At 32.2% G+C, this 19,451-nt stretch overlaps 2 protein-coding genes across 2 annotated transcripts in view; both read right to left on the bottom strand.

The window, feature by feature from the left end:
- Positions 1–7,738, bottom strand: part of LOC121367145 (solute carrier family 26 member 6-like) — a 75,427-nt gene extending 67,689 nt beyond the window's left edge. Inside the window, exon 1 of the mRNA XM_041491290.1 lies at positions 7,628–7,738. Within this exon, the coding sequence (XP_041347224.1) occupies positions 7,628–7,637 (10 nt within the window). The 5' untranslated portion in view covers positions 7,638–7,738. The remainder of the gene's footprint in view (positions 1–7,627) is intronic.
- An 11,064-nt stretch (positions 7,739–18,802) lies between these two features.
- Positions 18,803–19,451, bottom strand: part of LOC121368965 (multiple epidermal growth factor-like domains protein 10) — a 6,278-nt gene continuing 5,629 nt past the window's right edge. The window contains exon 4 of the mRNA XM_041493736.1: positions 18,803–18,906. Coding sequence (XP_041349670.1) covers positions 18,803–18,906 — 104 coding nt within the window. The remainder of the gene's footprint in view (positions 18,907–19,451) is intronic.

Here is a 19,451-nt window from a genome sequence, read left to right as displayed (position 1 = left end):
GTCGACATAGTTCATTGTAATAATTTGGAATATTTTACCTGTCAATGTAGTTCATTGTGATAACAGAATATTTTATCTGTCGCCGTAGTCCATTGTGATAATTAAGAATATTTTACCTGTCACCAGTTCATTGTGATAATTTAGAATATTTTACCTGATGACATAGTTCATTGTAATAATTTAGAATATTTTACCTGTCGACAGTTCATTGTAATAATTTAGAATATTTTATCTGTCGACATAGTTCATTGTAATAATTTGGAATATTTTACCTGTCGACATAGTTCATTGTAATAATTTAGAATATTTTATTTGTCGACAGTTCATTGTAATAATTTAGAATATTTTATCTGTCAACATAGTTCATTGTAATAATTTAGAATATTTTACCTGTCGACATAGTTCATTGTAATAATTTAGAATATTTTACCTGTCGCCAGTTCATTGTAATAATTTAGAATATTTTATCTGTCGACAGAGTTCATTGTAATAATTTGGAATATTTTACCTGTCAACATAGTTCATTGTGATAACTGAGAATATTTTATCTGTCGCCGTAGTCCATTGTGATAATTTAGAATATTTTACCTGTCGCCAGTTCATTGTAATAATTTAGAATATTTTATCTGTCGACATAGTTCATTGTAATAATAGTTCATTGTAATAATTTAGAATATTTTATCGGTCGACAGTTCATTGTAATAATTTAGAATATTTTTTCTGTCGCCAGTTCATTGTAATAATTTAGAATATTTTACCTGTCGCCAGTTCATTGTGATAATTTAGAATATTTTATCTGTCGCCGTAGTCCATTGTGATAATTTAGAATATTTTATCTGTCGACAGTTCATTGTAATAATTTAGAATATTTTATCTGTCGACATAGTTCATTGTAATAATTTAGAATATTTTACCTGTCGACATAGTTCATTGTAATAATTTAGAATATTTTACCTGTCGACAGTTCATTGTAATAATTTAGAATATTTTACCTGTCGACAGTTCATTGTAATAATTTGAATATTTTACCTGTCGCAGCAATTCATTGTAATAATTTGGAATATTTTAACTGTCGACATAGTTCATTGTAATAATTTGGAATATTTTACCTGTCGACATAGTTCAATGTAATAATTTAGAATATTTTATGTATGGACAGTTCATTGTGATAATTTAGAATATTTTATCTGTCAACATAGTCCATTGTGATAATTTGGAATATTTTACCTGTTGCCAGTTCATTGTAATAATTTAGAATATTTTACCTGTCGCCAGTTCATTGTAATAATTTAGAATATTTTATCTGTCGAGATAGTTCATTATAATAATTTGGAATATTTTACCTGTCGACATAGTTCATTGTAATAATTTAGAATATTTTATGTCAACACAGCTCAATGTAATAATTTAGAAAATTTTATCTGTCGACATAGTTCATTGTAATAATTTGGAATATTTTACCTGTTGACTTAGTTCATTGTAATAATTTAGAATATTTTACCTGTCGACATAGTTCATTGTAATAATTTAGAATATTTTACCTGTCGCCAGTTCATTATAATAATTTAGAATATTTTATCTGTCGACATAGTTCATTGTAATAATTTAGAATATTTTACCTGTCGACAGTTCATTGTAATAATTTAGAATATTTTAACTGTCGACATAGTTCATTGTAATAATTTGGAATATTTTACCTGTCACCAGTTCATTGTAATAATTTAGAATATTTTATCTGTCGACAGTTCATTGTAATAATTTAGAATATTTTATGTCAACATAGTTCATTGTCATAATTTGGAATATTTGATCTGTCGACATAGTTCAATGTAATAATATGGAATATTTTATCTGTCAACATAGTTCGTTGTAATAATTTGTAATATTTTATGTCAACACAGCTCGTTGTAATAATTTAGAAAATTTTATCTGTCGACATAGTTCATTGTAATAATTTGGAATATTTTACCTGTTGACATAGTACATTGTAATAATTTAGAATATTTTATCTGTCGACATAGTTCATTGTAATAATTTGGAATATTTTACCTGTCAATGTAGTTCATTGTGATAACAGAATATTTTATCTGTCGCCGTAGTCCATTGTGATAATTAAGAATATTTTACCTGTCACCAGTTCATTGTGATAATTTAGAATATTTTACCTGATGACATAGTTCATTGTAATAATTTAGAATATTTTACCTGTCGACAGTTCATTGTAATAATTTAGAATATTTTATCTGTCGACATAGTTCATTGTAATAATTTGGAATATTTTACCTGTCGACATAGTTCATTGTAATAATTTAGAATATTTTATTTGTCAACAGTTCATTGTAATAATTTAGAATATTTTATCTGTCAACATAGTTCATTGTAATAATTTAGAATATTTTACCTGTCGACATAGTTCATTGTAATAATTTAGAATATTTTACCTGTCGCCAGTTCATTGTAATAATTTAGAATATTTTATCTGTCGACAGAGTTCATTGTAATAATTTGGAATATTTTACCTGTCAACATAGTTCATTGTGATAACTGAGAATATTTTATCTGTCGCCGTAGTCCATTGTGATAATTTAGAATATTTTACCTGTCGCCAGTTCATTGTAATAATTTAGAATATTTTATCTGTCGACATAGTTCATTGTAATAATAGTTCATTGTAATAATTTAGAATATTTTATCTGTCGACAGTTCATTGTAATAATTTAGAATATTTTATCTGTCGCCAGTTCATTGTAATAATTTAGAATATTTTACCTGTCGCCAGTTCATTGTGATAATTTAGAATATTTTATCTGTCGCCGTAGTCCATTGTGATAATTTAGAATATTTTATCTGTCGACAGTTCATTGTAATAATTTAGAATATTTTATCTGTCGACATAGTTCATTGTAATAATTTAGAATATTTTATCTGTCGACATAGTTCATTGTAATAATTTGGAATATTTTACCTGTCAATGTAGTTCATTGTGATAACAGAATATTTTATCTGTCGCCGTAGTCCATTGTGATAATTAAGAATATTTTACCTGTCACCAGTTCATTGTGATAATTTAGAATATTTTACCTGATGACATAGTTCATTGTAATAATTTAGAATATTTTACCTGTCGACAGTTCATTGTAATAATTTAGAATATTTTATCTGTCGACATAGTTCATTGTAATAATTTGGAATATTTTACCTGTCGACATAGTTCATTGTAATAATTTAGAATATTTTATTTGTCGACAGTTCATTGTAATAATTTAGAATATTTTATCTGTCAACATAGTTCATTGTAATAATTTAGAATATTTTACCTGTCGACATAGTTCATTGTAATAATTTAGAATATTTTACCTGTCGCCAGTTCATTGTAATAATTTAGAATATTTTATCTGTCGACAGAGTTCATTGTAATAATTTGGAATATTTTACCTGTCAACATAGTTCATTGTGATAACTGAGAATATTTTATCTGTCGCCGTAGTCCATTGTGATAATTTAGAATATTTTACCTGTCGCCAGTTCATTGTAATAATTTAGAATATTTTATCTGTCGACATAGTTCATTGTAATAATAGTTCATTGTAATAATTTAGAATATTTTATCGGTCGACAGTTCATTGTAATAATTTAGAATATTTTTTCTGTCGCCAGTTCATTGTAATAATTTAGAATATTTTACCTGTCGCCAGTTCATTGTGATAATTTAGAATATTTTATCTGTCGCCGTAGTCCATTGTGATAATTTAGAATATTTTATCTGTCGACAGTTCATTGTAATAATTTAGAATATTTTATCTGTCGACATAGTTCATTGTAATAATTTAGAATATTTTACCTGTCGACATAGTTCATTGTAATAATTTAGAATATTTTACCTGTCGACAGTTCATTGTAATAATTTAGAATATTTTACCTGTCGACAGTTCATTGTAATAATTTGAATATTTTACCTGTCGCAGCAATTCATTGTAATAATTTGGAATATTTTAACTGTCGACATAGTTCATTGTAATAATTTGGAATATTTTACCTGTCGACATAGTTCAATGTAATAATTTAGAATATTTTATGTATGGACAGTTCATTGTGATAATTTAGAATATTTTATCTGTCAACATAGTCCATTGTGATAATTTGGAATATTTTACCTGTTGCCAGTTCATTGTAATAATTTAGAATATTTTACCTGTCGCCAGTTCATTGTAATAATTTAGAATATTTTATCTGTCGAGATAGTTCATTATAATAATTTGGAATATTTTACCTGTCGACATAGTTCATTGTAATAATTTAGAATATTTTATGTCAACACAGCTCAATGTAATAATTTAGAAAATTTTATCTGTCGACATAGTTCATTGTAATAATTTGGAATATTTTACCTGTTGACTTAGTTCATTGTAATAATTTAGAATATTTTACCTGTCGACATAGTTCATTGTAATAATTTAGAATATTTTACCTGTCGCCAGTTCATTATAATAATTTAGAATATTTTATCTTTCAACATAGTTCATTGTAATAATTTTGAATATTTTACCTGTCGCAGCAGTTGATTGTAATAATTTGGAATATTTTATCTGTCGACATAGTTCATTGTAATAATTTTGAATATTTTATCTGTTGACATAGTTCTTTGTAATAATTTGGAATATTTTATCTATCAATATAGTTCATTGTAATAATTTGGAATATTTTATGTCAACACAGTTCATTGTAATTATTTAGAATATTTTATGTCAACACAGTTCATTGTAATTATTTAGAATATTTTATGTCAACACAGTTCATTGTAATTATTTAGAATATTTTATGTCAACACAGTTCATTGTCATAATTTGGAATATTTTATCTGTCGACATAGTTCATTGTAATAATTTATAATATTTTAGTTCATTGTAATAATTTATAATATTTTATGTCAACACAGTTCATTGTAATACTTTGGAATATTTTATCTGTCGACACAGTTCATTGTAATACTTTGGAATATTTTATCTGTTGACATAGTTCTTTGTAATAATTTGGAATATTTTATCTATCAACATCGTTCATTGTAATAATTTGGAATATTTTATGTCAACACAGTTCATTGTAATTATTTAGAATATTTTATGTCAACACAGTTCATTGTCATAATTTGGAATATTTTATCTGTCGACATAGTTCATTGTAATAATTTATAATATTTTAGTTCATTGTAATAATTTATAATATTTTATGTCAACACAGTTCATTGTAATACTTTGGAATATTTTATGTCAACACAGTTCTTTGTAATACTTTGGAATATTTTATCTGTCGACACAGTTCATTGTAATACTTTGGAATATTTTCTCTGTCGCCATAGTTCATTGTAATACTTTGGAATATTTTCTCTGTCGCCATAATTCATTGTGATAATTTGTAATATTTTATCTGTTGACATAGTTCATTGTGATAATTTGAAATATTTTATCTGTTGACATAGTTCATTGGAATAATTTAGAATATTTTACCTGTCGTCAGTTCATTGTAATAATTCGAAATATTTTACCTGTCAACATAGTTCATTGTAATAATTTAGAATATTTTTGCGTGCTACCATAGTTGATACCTATATGTATTCACAAAAGACATAGCTGATTGTAATAATTTAGAATATTTTTGCGTGCTACCATAGTTGATACCTTATGTATTCACAAGAGAAACCCGTTTTAACTGTTAACTATATAGAATCTGAAGAAAATCTTCTTATTCACTGTCCTCTTTATGATGACATTATAGTAGATATTTTTTTTTAAAGGCTGGAGTAAACTTTTGCGTGCTACCATAGTTGATACCTATATGTATTCACAAAAGACATAGTTGATTGTAATAATTTAGAATATTTTTGCGTGCTACCATAGTTGATACCTTATGTATTCACAAGAGAAACCCGTTTTAACTGTTAACTATATAGAATCTGAAGAAAATCTTCTTATTCACTGTCCTCTTTATGATGACATTATAGTAGATATTTTTTTTAAAGGCTGTAGTAAACTTTAATAATCTTGTAGATAAAGAAAAAAAAAGTCATTACTTTTAATCCAGCCGGATATTCTTATTTTATTACGTCGCAAAATATTTGTATACATATAGACGTATACATATTTTATAGTTTTTAATTTTATTTCTTGTCACACAATACTTTTTAAAGGGACATTCCTGAGTTTGTTGCAATTTTTAAGATGTTATCGACTAACATATACTTTTTAACCATTGTAATTGCATATCAAATATTTTTTTGGCATAAAATATTAGTGGCTGTATATTAAAGGTACGTCTTATCGTTCTAATATTGGTACTAGGTTCAATTTCATTTTATTTCCTAAAATATTGTTTTTTCGTACGTACGAAATTATTTGAAGACAAAATCCAGTTTGGGCTTCTTAGAAATATTAAGACGACCAGAAACACATTGAATATACAGACACTGATATCCTAAACAAGAAAATATATTTAATATATAAGTTTAATCGTAGAAATATTTTTTAGTCGGAAACATCTTACAATGGAGCAAACTCAGGAATGTCCCTTTAAATATTTGTGATAGTCTTTTAATAGTTCTACAGTCTCTCACAACTCCATAGGAGTGGCTTGTGTGCTTTTAATAGTTCTACAGTCTCTCATAACTCCATAGGAGTGGCTTGTGTACTTTTATAGTCCTAGTCTCTCATAATTCCATAGGAGTGGCTTGTGTACTTTTATAGTCCTAGTCTCTCATAATTCCATAGGAGTGGCTTGTGTACTTTTATAGTCCTAGTCTCTCATAACTCCATAGGAGTGGCTTGTGTACTTTTATAGTCCTAGTCTCTCATAACTCCATAGGAGTGGCTTGTGTACTTTTATTGCTTTGTTATTTTATTGATAATGCAATAAATAATTTGTCTGTATTAGTTTTAGAATACTTGTTTTTTTCTGACGCTATAGTCAAAGAAAGAAGAAAGAAGTGTTTTATTTAACGACGCACTCAACACATTTTATTTACGGTTATATGGCGTCAGACATATGGTTAAGGACCACACAGATTTTGAGAGGAAACCCGCTGTCGCCACTACATGGGCTACTCTTCCGATTGGCAGCAAGGGATCTTTTATTTGCGCTTCCCACAGGCAGGATAGCACAAACCGTGGCCTTTGTTGAACCAGTTATGGATCACTGGTCGGTGCAAGTGGTTTACAACTACCCATTGCGGAGCACTCACTCGACGCTATAGTCAATAAATAATCATATTAGTTTTTAAAATTTTACCTTTCGATATAGTTCAATATAATAATTTAGAATATTTTTTAATGTTGCCATAGTTGCTATATATATATGTATTAGTTTTAGAATACTTTTGACGGACGTTATAGTCAATAAATAATAATATCAGTGTTTAAAGTTTTACTTGTCGTCATAGTTAATTGTATTAATTTAGAATATTTTACCTTTCACCATAGTTCATTTTAATAATTTAGAATATTTTTGCGTTGCGATAGTTGATATGTACATGTATTTTAGAATACTTTTTTCCTGACGCTATAGTCAATAAATAATGATATTAGTTTTTAAAATTTAACCGTTTCCATGGTACTTGCATTAATTTAGAATGTATTACCTGACGCCATGGCTGAGGTGTAGTTGTAGTAACGCTGTCTCCAGACAGAAGGCGGGGGGATCACGGTGTGTTCGTCGTGTCACGTTTCCGTGTCGTCTCCGTGTTCTCACGCCGGCCTGGAACAATGTGACACGGCGGGCGACACGGAACAATGATCGACCTGTCAGGGGCTGAGATTGATGGGGCGCGCAGATCAGCTCAACTCAGTCAACTTCGTGACACCTGTCACAGCAGACACATTTGTTAGCAAGACATAAAGAGAATAACGATGGAACTAGTTTATCATTCTCCGGTGTAATGGAGTGGCATTAATTAACATGGTCAAACTAGTAGTGTTAAGGCTTTAATTTATAGAAATATCTTCTTGTTCATTTTTGAAAGTTTATCGATAACTCAATGGCATATTTCTCTTTACAATTTAGTTTAAGTAAAACTCATGTTTGCTATTCGTTATAGACAGTAGATTAACATCCGATGGGTGGATCATGAATGGATTAACACACAATGGCTTAATTAAGCGATTATTATAAAAATGCGTAGTGATTCGTTTACAACCCTATATAGCTGTTTGACAGAAATGCTAATATGACTAATTATTGTTATCTAAATTCGAGCATATTCGTTTAAATTCGGATAAAACCCAGCCTGCCCCACCCTCCCCTACAGAAATAGCTTCCATCGCTATGAATGCATGTTATCACAGATGTACTTAGTCTAATAAAGTCCGGTGTTAGTTTTGATTTAGAAAACTATTCTGGGTGTGGCAGTCTTCTTTGTAACGGTGCAAGAGGGATGAGATCCCTAGTAAAGGATCTCCTCAGGAATGGCTGTCCTCCCTACAGACTAGGCACTAGATCGAGATTAATGGAATCAACCACTATTTTGTAAAATGCCCATTCGACTCTGCACTGTGCAGAAATACAGCCCTAATCATGTATTACGGTTATGTCGTTCAGATTCAGTGAAAATTGCAGCCCGTGGGACGAATATTGTTAAAATAGAAAAAAGAATAAAATTGTAAGTAAAAATATGCGACGTCAAAAAATTGTCCCCTCCCACAAACAAATCGATAACCCTTTTGATTATGGAATTCCTTAAAAAGTATGGGGACTGTGAGCTTATACACATTACTGAATGAATATTTGACACATTCAGTGAAAATTGTAGGCCCATAGGTTAAATATTGATAAAATAGCAACAAATTGAAAATTGCCAAAAGCTACTTATTTATCTATTATTGTTTACGGCATGTGAGAGTACTATCCATCCCACAGTTGAGGCTACCACTCCAGTTCTGTGATTGTGGATACATGTGAGAGTACTATCCATCCCACAGTTGTGGCTACCACTCCCGTTCTGTGATTGGGGATACATGTGAGAGTACTATCCATCCCACAGTTGAGGCTACCACTCCCGTTCTGTGATTGGGGATACATGTGAGAGTACTATCCATCCCACAGTTGAGGCTACCACTCCAGTTCTGTGATTGGGGATACATGTGAGAGTACTATCCATCCCACAGTTGTGGCTACCACTCCCGTTCTGTGATTGGGGATACATGTGAGAGTACTATCCATCCCACAGTTGAGGCTACCACTCCAGTTCTGTGATTGGGGATACATGTGAGAGTACTATCCATCCCACAGTTGAGGCTACCACTCCAGTTCTGTGATTGGGGATACATGTGAGAGTGTGTTGTGATAAAATGTCGGTTCATCTGGCCGGTAATTTCCTGTCATTTAATTTGAACTAGTGTCAATGTATCATCTATTATTGCGCTTGAAACATGCGCGGGGTCCTACTAAAACTGGCAGGACACTTTTTGTGCGCAACCAGGGTAGTCAGACTCATAGTCGCTACCAGTTATCTCTCAAATGAGCATCTTAAACTCCAATTTTTACTGATTTACTTTCAGGGTGAGGGGTGGTAATATTTATATCCATAGTATATATTTCATAATCACCTTGGAAGATGTCAGAAAATCGATTTCCTTATGAAACTAACAAACATTTGCGGGCAGTCTGTTATCAGACGGTGGAAACAATGACCACCTTTTAAAGTAAACAAAAATACATACAATGTAACAGCTTTTAGCGTTGTATTATTTTAAACTTACAATTGTCAATCTGTTGCTATTTTAAAATATTTTACCAATGAGCCTACACTTTTCACTTAATAACGTGGATAATTATGAGCTACATTCTTGTGAACTGTCAGAATAATAATAAAAAAGCCCACAAAGTATTAATTCAAATCCATATTCTGATCGCCTTATAACTGGAGTGGAGGGTGGGTGGGTGTGGGGGGGGGGTTAACGCATACTCCGACTCCCCCCAGCTTCAGTGTCATCCTGACCCCACCCTCAATTCCGACGCCTGTGGATGGCCAAAAGAAACAGACGCTTGTTGGATTATTAGTACAAGTACTGGAATGTTAAAGGGACATTCCTGAGTTTGCTGCATTGTAAGATGTTTCAGACTAATAAAATATTTCTACGATTAAACTTACATATTCAATATATTTTCTGGTTTAGAATATCAGTGTCTGTATATCCAATTATTTTCTGGTCATCTCAATATGTGTAAGAAGCCGAAACTGGATTTTGTCTTCAAATAATTTCGTACGTACGAAAAAATAGTTTTTAGGAAATAAAATGAAATTTAACCTAGTACAAATATACACTAATATTGTATGCAGAAAAATATATTTGACATGTAATTACAATCGTTAACAAGTCTCGGTTAGTCGATATCATCTTAAAAATTGCAGCAAAGTCAGGAATGTCCCTTTAAGGTAAACAGAAATTAAATGGAAGTCAAAAGGAAGTAAAGAAAAGAGGATTGATTTTAAAGAAAACCCCAAGAAACCTGACCCAGTGCTTTTTAAAAATATAGGCCCGTCTAAGTCCTTGGACTGTATGGGTCGTTTTACAGGACGACAGACGAATATAAATGGTAGTAGGGGAAGAGTGGTGTGACTGGAGGGCATACCCCTGCCCCGCCAGGCTACGCCGGTGACCGGTTCTGAATACAATACCAATATATTGAACTGATCAATGTTGACAAAAGCAGAACTTAACACACAATTAAAAGAAAAAAAAGGAAGTGTGATTATAGACGTTTTATAATCACATACTACAAGGACTCAACACTTGTAATTCAAACTTCTTATCTGGTATATAAATAACAAGCATTCATACCAATACAGTATGACATTCATTCACACAAATAAACAGTATACACGTCACAGTCACTGACACAAATAAAGCTGCAGGTATCGTAATCAATGATGAAAATAAAACTTCTCTTTTTAAAATTTTATTATTATATTTTTTATTTCACTTTTTTAACATAACCATACAATATATACAGAGTTTTGATTGTTTCTTTTAAAAATAGCATCCAATCTGAATACAACAATACATAATATAAATGACCAGAACTTTACAGGGACATTCCTGAGTTTTCTCCATTGTAAGATGTTTCCGACTAATAAAATATTTCTACGATTAACTTATATATTAAATATATTTTCTTGTTTAGAATATCAGTGTCTGTATATTCAATGTGTTCTAGTTGTTTTAATATTTGCATGAAGCCCAAACTGGATTTTGTCTTCAAATAATTTCGTACGTACGAAAAAACTATATTTTAGGAAATAAAGTGAAATTTAACCTAGTACCAATATTAGAAGGATAAGACGTACCTTTAATATACAGCCACTAATATTTTATGCAAAAAATATATATTTGATATGCAATTACAATCGTTAAAAAGTATATGTTAGTCGATAACATAAAAATTGCAGCAAACTCAGGAATGTCCCTTTAAGTTTAAAAACAAGATGTACAGGATATAGTACAACCCCCACAATAAACAGCAACAGGGTTAGGGTTAGCCACAATAAACACCAACACCACAAACAGAAAATACCAACACCACAAACAGAAAACACCAACACCACAAACAGAAAACACCAACACCACAAACAGAAAACCTACCAGTGATAACAGGCATAAAAGCCACAACAAACACCAACACCACAAACAGAAAACCTACCAGTGATAACAGGCGTAAAAGCCACAACAAACACCAACACCACAAACAGAAAACCTACCAGTGATAACAGGCGTAAAAGCCACAATAAACACCAACACCACAAACAGAAAACCTACAGTGATAACAGGCGTAAAAGCCACAATAAACACCAACACCACAAACAGAAAACCTACCAGCGATAACAGGCGTAAAAGCCACAATAAACACCAACACCACCAACAGAAAACCTACCAGCGATAACAGGCATAAAAGCCACAATAAACACCAACACCACCAACAGAAAACCTACCAGCGATAACAGGCATAAAAGCCACAATAAACACCAACACCACCAACAGAAAACCTACCAGCGATAACAGGCATAAAAGCCACAATAAACACCAACACCACAAACAGAAACCCTACCAGCGATAACAGGCATAAAAGCCACAATAAACTTTCTGTCACTTTATGTAATGTATATACATAAATGTATAAACACACCAGTACAAGTCAGAAGGAATACCAAATAATGTAGGCAACAAAAGTTAAAAAATGGAATAATTAGTTTTGTAAATTATGGCACACAGACCATACGTTTACAAACTTATTGTAATCACAATTGCTGAAGCGATACTTTTTGTAATGTTGTATAGTGCCAACTCCTTTTGGATTCAAATAAGATTTAGAACTAAAGATGTCAAATTACCTTTAAATATTAATTGCTTTGTTATCAATATGATCACATTAAAATAATCATTATTGCTTTTTTTTTAAACCACATAATTATATTTTCTTTCGTAAATTCCACTAGCAAATATGATTAATCCTATTACATCCTAAAAACAAATGTATTGAAGTTGATATTTGATGTTTACAAAAAGAACAAAGTGGTGACTCGATATTTATATGCTGTATACAAATTTAATTGTCAATATTCTATAAATATTATTTTATTGACACCGTCTTAGTGTGTGCTATCGGTGCAGCGAAATGGCATTGTATTCATCAATTTCCAGTCTTCTTCCTCATATATGCAATCTAATTGCCCTTCCCATTAAAAATTACTTTCAGATTTTATAAATCTTGAACCAGACAAAATATTTTTCTGCCCTTTACGTTTGCCGTAAGCTTAAAGTATTGTAAGGAAAAATTTGGCGTCACTCTTCAAGTGACGCCGGTTTGGGAAGTTATAATAACTTCCTAAACAACTAGTAGGCTGCCAGGATTGGACTGAACTTCGGTTGGACACGGTAGGGGGTGGGGGTGATGGGATGCCGGGAGTTAGGGCATTCTTTGGGGCTATATGCGTAGGCGGTTCGGCCTTAGGTTTTCTGTAGGGCCGGCCTCCCCTCCCTCCCGACCCTCACCTGGTCACACCAATGTTTAAAATATGACTGGCAGCCCCTTTCCTCTTAACCTCCCATGGGCTTAATGAATATTGTTTAAGAATTATTATTAATATTAGACCAGCCCATCTAAATTTGCGCCGAAAATATATTATATTAGTAATTTATATAGGTTAGGAATGTTGATATTTTTCTTTAAGGGCGCAGCCAAACCTTTTTAACCCCAATTTTCCCCTTTTTATACTTTTGGCGTTAATTTTCAAAATTTCCCCTATTTGTTAGGTTATCCCTGTCCCGAGTCAGACCCCCGATCCTATCGGAGGCCGGACTCGGGATAGGCGTGTTCGAAACCCTAGTGGTATATGGACACGTTAAACAAGTTACTAAGCTAAGCTAAGGAAGAATGTGATTTGGTAACTTTCATTTAGATTTTGTTTATTCTGCACATACAAGACCTTGATATATTAAAAAAATTAATTTAATATTATAAGTTTCTATAAAGTACTGAGATTATACTTAAGTGGAAATGATACTATTCGGTCAAAATTAGTCATTACATCTTCTTGAAATTTTCACATATTATAAAGATATCCTTATAATACTGGAATGTCCAAAAAAAAAATAAAAAAAATCAAAGGCCAACGGACAAAATTTTGATCCAAGGGCCATAAAGTGAATAGCTGTTTGAATCGCTATAACGTTTCCTTTTTTTTACGTGTGTAGTTTAATTAATGTTTTGTATCCATTAACCATATTTAATTTTAAACTTTTCTGTAATGCAACAAAGAAAACATTAGTTGTGTTGCTTAAAATGACATCCAGCAAATACACACGTACATAATTATCTTCACTAATAAAACGGAATTTGAAATACATCGGAACTAAAGGAAAAAGTTACTTTTTACCCATTTACTGACTATTTACTTTACAATTGTATACAGGATCTACAAGTCATTACACCTTTATAAAATTTTTTTGCATATATAGTAATGCTGGTTGAATAAATCAATATGAGATAATAAAAATGCACTGTCACTCATGACCCTTTTTGTTTTTACAGTCAGAGCTTGAAATACCTCATACATAGATACAAATTAATAAAAGTTCCACCATAAATTGTTTGAGCACTTTGTTTAAAAAACAGTTTCATTAGAGTGATCAACGATGTTCTTAAAACCAAAAACAGTACAAATAACATTATTTTGAACCACAAATTCCAATCTGGGTGGGGCTGGGATCAGGGTGGAGGATGGGTGGAAGTGAAGAATGGGGTTCTGGGGCGGATCCAGCTTTTCTGATTGGAGGGGGGGGGGGGGGGGGGTCCAAGACAAAAAGGGCACCATAACATTATGAAAAGGCACTATTGAAAAATTACACACGGTTCACATGGACCATAATATAATAGTGCTACAACAGGGACGCTGGCAGACGTATTCTACAGTGTTCTATACATTGACAGAATAAATAAATTTGTAAAAATCCTAAATAAAAGGGGCACTTCTCAAATTTGAGGGGGGGGGTCGGACACCTTGGACCCCCCCCCCCCCCCGTCCCAGGGGTTGAGGTTGGGGTCGGTATTCCCACATATCTGTATGTATTGATACTAATTTCATAAAGTGACCTGACTGTCAAACGTGACGAACTACTCAAACAAATTACACTAAGATATATATTTTATTGATTACGAAACCAAAAATGACAATCCTGTGATTGACGTCCATTTTAGGACTAACATGAAAGTACACCTGTTTTCTTTTTTTTCTCCAAGTTGACACAAACATTATATATGAAAAACATGTTTTGAAAACTAAATGCACAATATGGCTATAGCCTATAGACGGACGGTATTTTGTTACGTCACTGTGTATGTTTCAGTGCTAAGCCTATCCTTAGTGACGTCACGCCACTGTCGTTTTTCTAGCTAACGTATCTACCGCCGCCAAATATATATATGCATCGAGCTAAAATAATATCTTTTTAAACATTATTTTTAGTTAGTGGTATTATATGATTTTCAGTATACATGTATATATTAATAGACTCCACCATATGTGGTCATGTGGGATAGAAAAAGTACACCCGAGGTGGTGGAAATTTCGACCCGGGACGAGACTTGTCGAGTCCACCACCGAGGGTGTATTTTTTCTATCCCACATGACCGCTTATGATGGATTCTTTTTCTCACATCCATTCGATAAATAAACCATTATTTTACACGAACAAAGACGACTGAAAAAGTGACTTCTTTATTTCACCGTTTTATCATAAATAAACTACTCATATTTGCCGCGTCTGTTTCATGTGTTAAATAATATTTAACACTACAAATTAGCAAGGTAGCTTTTATAATGAAGGTTTTAATAACAAATTATCGATCTAAAACCAGCTCGCATTTATATGACGTCATATATTACCAACGCCGTAATACTCCACATGCTAAATTCAATGACGCCATAGCCCATGCAAGACAGATTTATTCCGCATAGGCTGACATCATGGAATGGGTCTGTCTTGCATGACTAGGGATGGGAGAAATATCTATATATATATAGTCAAATTCCAGTATATTTTCCAGCTCCTTTTTTGTCAACTCACCTGTATATCTACCTGGTAATAAGCCTTTTTCTCTTCAATTGTTATATTTGGTAACACTGTTTTTATTCTTTGAGCTATTGCAGTATTTCCCAATTTATATGATACATTTAGCAGTGAGATTGGGCTCAAATTTCTTTTGTTTCTTTGATTTAAGAATACATATAACACAGACTTGTTTTTGTGAAACTGAAGGCATGCCACTGATATGCAGCGCTCAATTTTTACGGTCGTCCGGTCGTCTGTGACGACCTAATATTCAGTCGGGCAACTTAATTCTATGATACTAGTTGCCCGTCGGACGACTGACTTTTTTTAACACCAAAAGGCGAGTTGTGTCGCATAATAATGTGCAGTTTCCTTGCCCACAATCGCTTTTAAACTGTCGTTATATCTAAAGTAGAGGGGGTGATTTTCCGCGATCACGAAAAAAACGGATGGAATTGCGGAATTTAGTAACTGAAACGGAATTCGCGATTTTTAAAAAATAACCTTCGGAAGTTGTATTTTTGGTTCAAGCACCATTATAAATCTTTTTGATAGTTTTAAGATTCAATATTAATAATATACGCATAGTGTTTTTGTATGCCAACTTTCGTGGAGCGCACTGTATGCCTAAACACTTCCAGAACCGTTCATTCTCGGGAGTTACGCTTAATTGCCGTAAGCTTGCAACAAAGCATGTGACCGTTTACCCGTGTCACTTTACACAGTGAAATTTAATTTGAAATATAAAAATAAACATGTACTAATACGATTTTAGAATGTTGATTATATAATAAGATTTCTAGTATGTTCAATTTCGATATTTTTAAATAATACTTATTACAATTCGTAAGCATAACCGATTTACACGACACTTTCGTTGGAAAACGTAATTTCGTAAAACTCGAGCATATTTGTTAGTCTGTACGGAAGCAATTCACATTTATAGTCCGTTCCACGGGAAACGCCTTTTTTCATGCTATGGAATTTACTACAAGTTATTTATTTCTGAACCGATTGTTTTCTAAATTGCACACAAAAATAGCATTTTACTTTTCTTCTTACCGGTTTATTCTAGTAGCACATGTAGCGTGTGCTACGAACCCGCGGTTCAGGGGGTCCCGCGGTGAGGCATTGTGTACATTTATTTTCCCCAGGTCATTTTTCCCCTCTCCCCGAGGGGGTTGCAAAATATATATCTTGGGAATTGGGGCCCCGCTGTTATTTTTGCTACTGGCCCCGCGGATCCTTAAACTGGCTCTGAATATATAATTCTAGGCATTTTTTTAAATATAATTTTTTAATGTCCGTCGTTTAAAAGTTATAAAACAATGTCGAAACTGTAAACGATCGACAGAATAGTGCTTAGTTTTGGTTCACTACCACTGGCCTATATCCAGCTTGACCCGACCACGTTTGAATATGTAATTTGTGCACACGGCATGCTAATTAGGTTACAGAGAAACATACGTGAGTACTAGTAATTCTTGTGCACTTTTTTGTTCTTTTTTTTGGTTCACCCTTTGTAATCATACTGGAGTGGAACAAATAAAATGTTATCATGTATTTATCTATTTATCTATTTTTTGGCAACTAATGTAAGATTACGAACAATGTATAACCAAGTTCTTGTTAATATTTTCATGAAAATAGCGGGGTTTGTCAACAGTGTGTTTTGTTTACGAAACTTACCCATAATCCATTAGATGAAATGAAACTGAAAGCCACACAATCAACAATTATTTATTGTTTGAATTTAAGGGAGAATGGATCTCTTTATTATTATTAAATACAAACAATAATTAACAGTAATTAAGTTTATAACTTTGTTTTAACTGCGGCTTAGTTAAAGGTGCAGTTTATCACTTTATGTACGGACGAAGGTCGGAACTTTGTCTAAAATCAAGTGGTGCGGTTTATACACGAGTGTAATAGGCCAGAAAATATGGTACATCACTTTTTTTTTGTCTTTATTGGTGGCAAGTAAACATTATTTAACTTCTTTTTAAGTTTGTGTCAACAAAAATGTTTACAGGTATTTAAAATAGCAATAGCCAACAAGCTCAAAGCTGGAACAATAAAACATAAATGGATATAGTTTATAATAATAAAACATGACACTAATTAACACACAAAAAGGAAAAAAAACCCCGGAATTTGCAAAAATCTGAAACGGAATGTGACAAAATCTAAAACGGAAAATCATCCCCTCTGCTAAAGCGTCAGTCAATCAGTCGAAATCACGTGGGTTTGTTTGCCACTTGGAACTCCTCGGCTGATTCCGTGAGACATCGGGGAAAATCGTAATCGGCTGAAGTATTCCGAATAGTAAACATTCCAGTGCATTCGATTGGAACATAGAGTGCATTTGATTAGAAAATAGCTGATGTGTCGCCAAATCAAATGTTTTAAAAGAATTAGGCCCTATGTGTACATGTGTATAACTACAAACATTTAAAAACATTATTAAAAAGTAATGTATTTTATTGTCAGACAGTACATATTACATTTTACATTGACAACATATTAATTCCAAACCTGTTGGTTGCTGTTTTATTGGAATATAAATATAACTCTAGTTTCAAAACACGGATGAAATCAGGGCAACCAAATTTTTGGAGGGGCAACCTCAATGTGAACCCATACTTGCCCTCCGGGCAAGTGACCAAAATCCTTAAAATTGAGCCCTGGATATGCATAATTTAAATAACTAATTAAATATTTATTGAAATAAAACTGTTGATATCACATTCATTGTCACAACTAAAGCTGTAAGTATTACATTCATTGACACTATTAAAGCTGTAAATATCACATTCATTGAAACAAATAAAGTTGTATGTTACGTATCATATTCATGGACACAAAATAAGCTGTCATTAAAACAAATAAAGCTGTATGTATCAGAATCATTTGATACAAATAAAGCTGTATGTATCACAATGACTGACACAAATAAAACTATATGTATCACAGTCATTAGCACAAATAAAGCTGTGAGTATCACAATCATTAACACAAATAAAGCGTAAGTATCACAATAATTCATATCAACGAATCACATCCAAAGCAGTAAAACTGCGTGTATGACAATACTACATGCCAGTAATGCTCCACGAATGACACTGCCAGCAGTAAGGCTGTACAGGTATGTATCGCGATGATTCACAATAACACAGCTTGGACTGGAACTGATGGTTATGTTCGTGAAGTCAGCTGGTGACACATATCGTCACGTGACATTTCTTACTTAAGTACTCCATGGTACAGCAGTTTTGTGTATAAACTGGATATCTTATCATCAGATAGCAGATCTCTGGAAGTATAATCATATTAACAATGTGAATGTGTATATACATATGATAGACGTAACAACTCACAAGACTGCAAATCTCTGCAAGTATAATCATATTGGACAATGTGAATGTCAAGGTTTCATTTACACCACGGATATAAAACTTTGACAAACATCAACTTCCTGCAAACATATATTATGACAATTATATTAAAATGGTGTCATATTTATGGATATAGTAATGGATGAACAGTCTATTTTAAAACGGTTGCATTTAGAATTAAATTTCATACACAATCGATTTTTTGTTGTAGAAATTATATCTTTAATAAAAGCAATGATAACGTTTATGCATGAGACAATTTCGATTATCAAAAATCAACAGATAATAACCTATATTTCCTTTAAATTAAATTATTAATTAAAACTACAATAGGATTAAATGAAATGTACAACATTTTAAATCAATCAACAATAGTGCCAAATTTAATATACATATTATCGTGACAAGAGTAGAAAACGACCTATAATGTACCACTTATTCACAAAAGACCTCACATTAGAAT

This window comes from Gigantopelta aegis, chromosome 3 (assembly GCF_016097555.1).
Source record: "Gigantopelta aegis isolate Gae_Host chromosome 3, Gae_host_genome, whole genome shotgun sequence".
Lineage (NCBI taxonomy): Eukaryota > Metazoa > Mollusca > Gastropoda > Neomphalida > Peltospiridae > Gigantopelta > Gigantopelta aegis.
The sequence above is the reverse complement of the archived record's forward strand: the minus strand, read 5'-3'. Positions and strand labels throughout refer to the sequence as shown.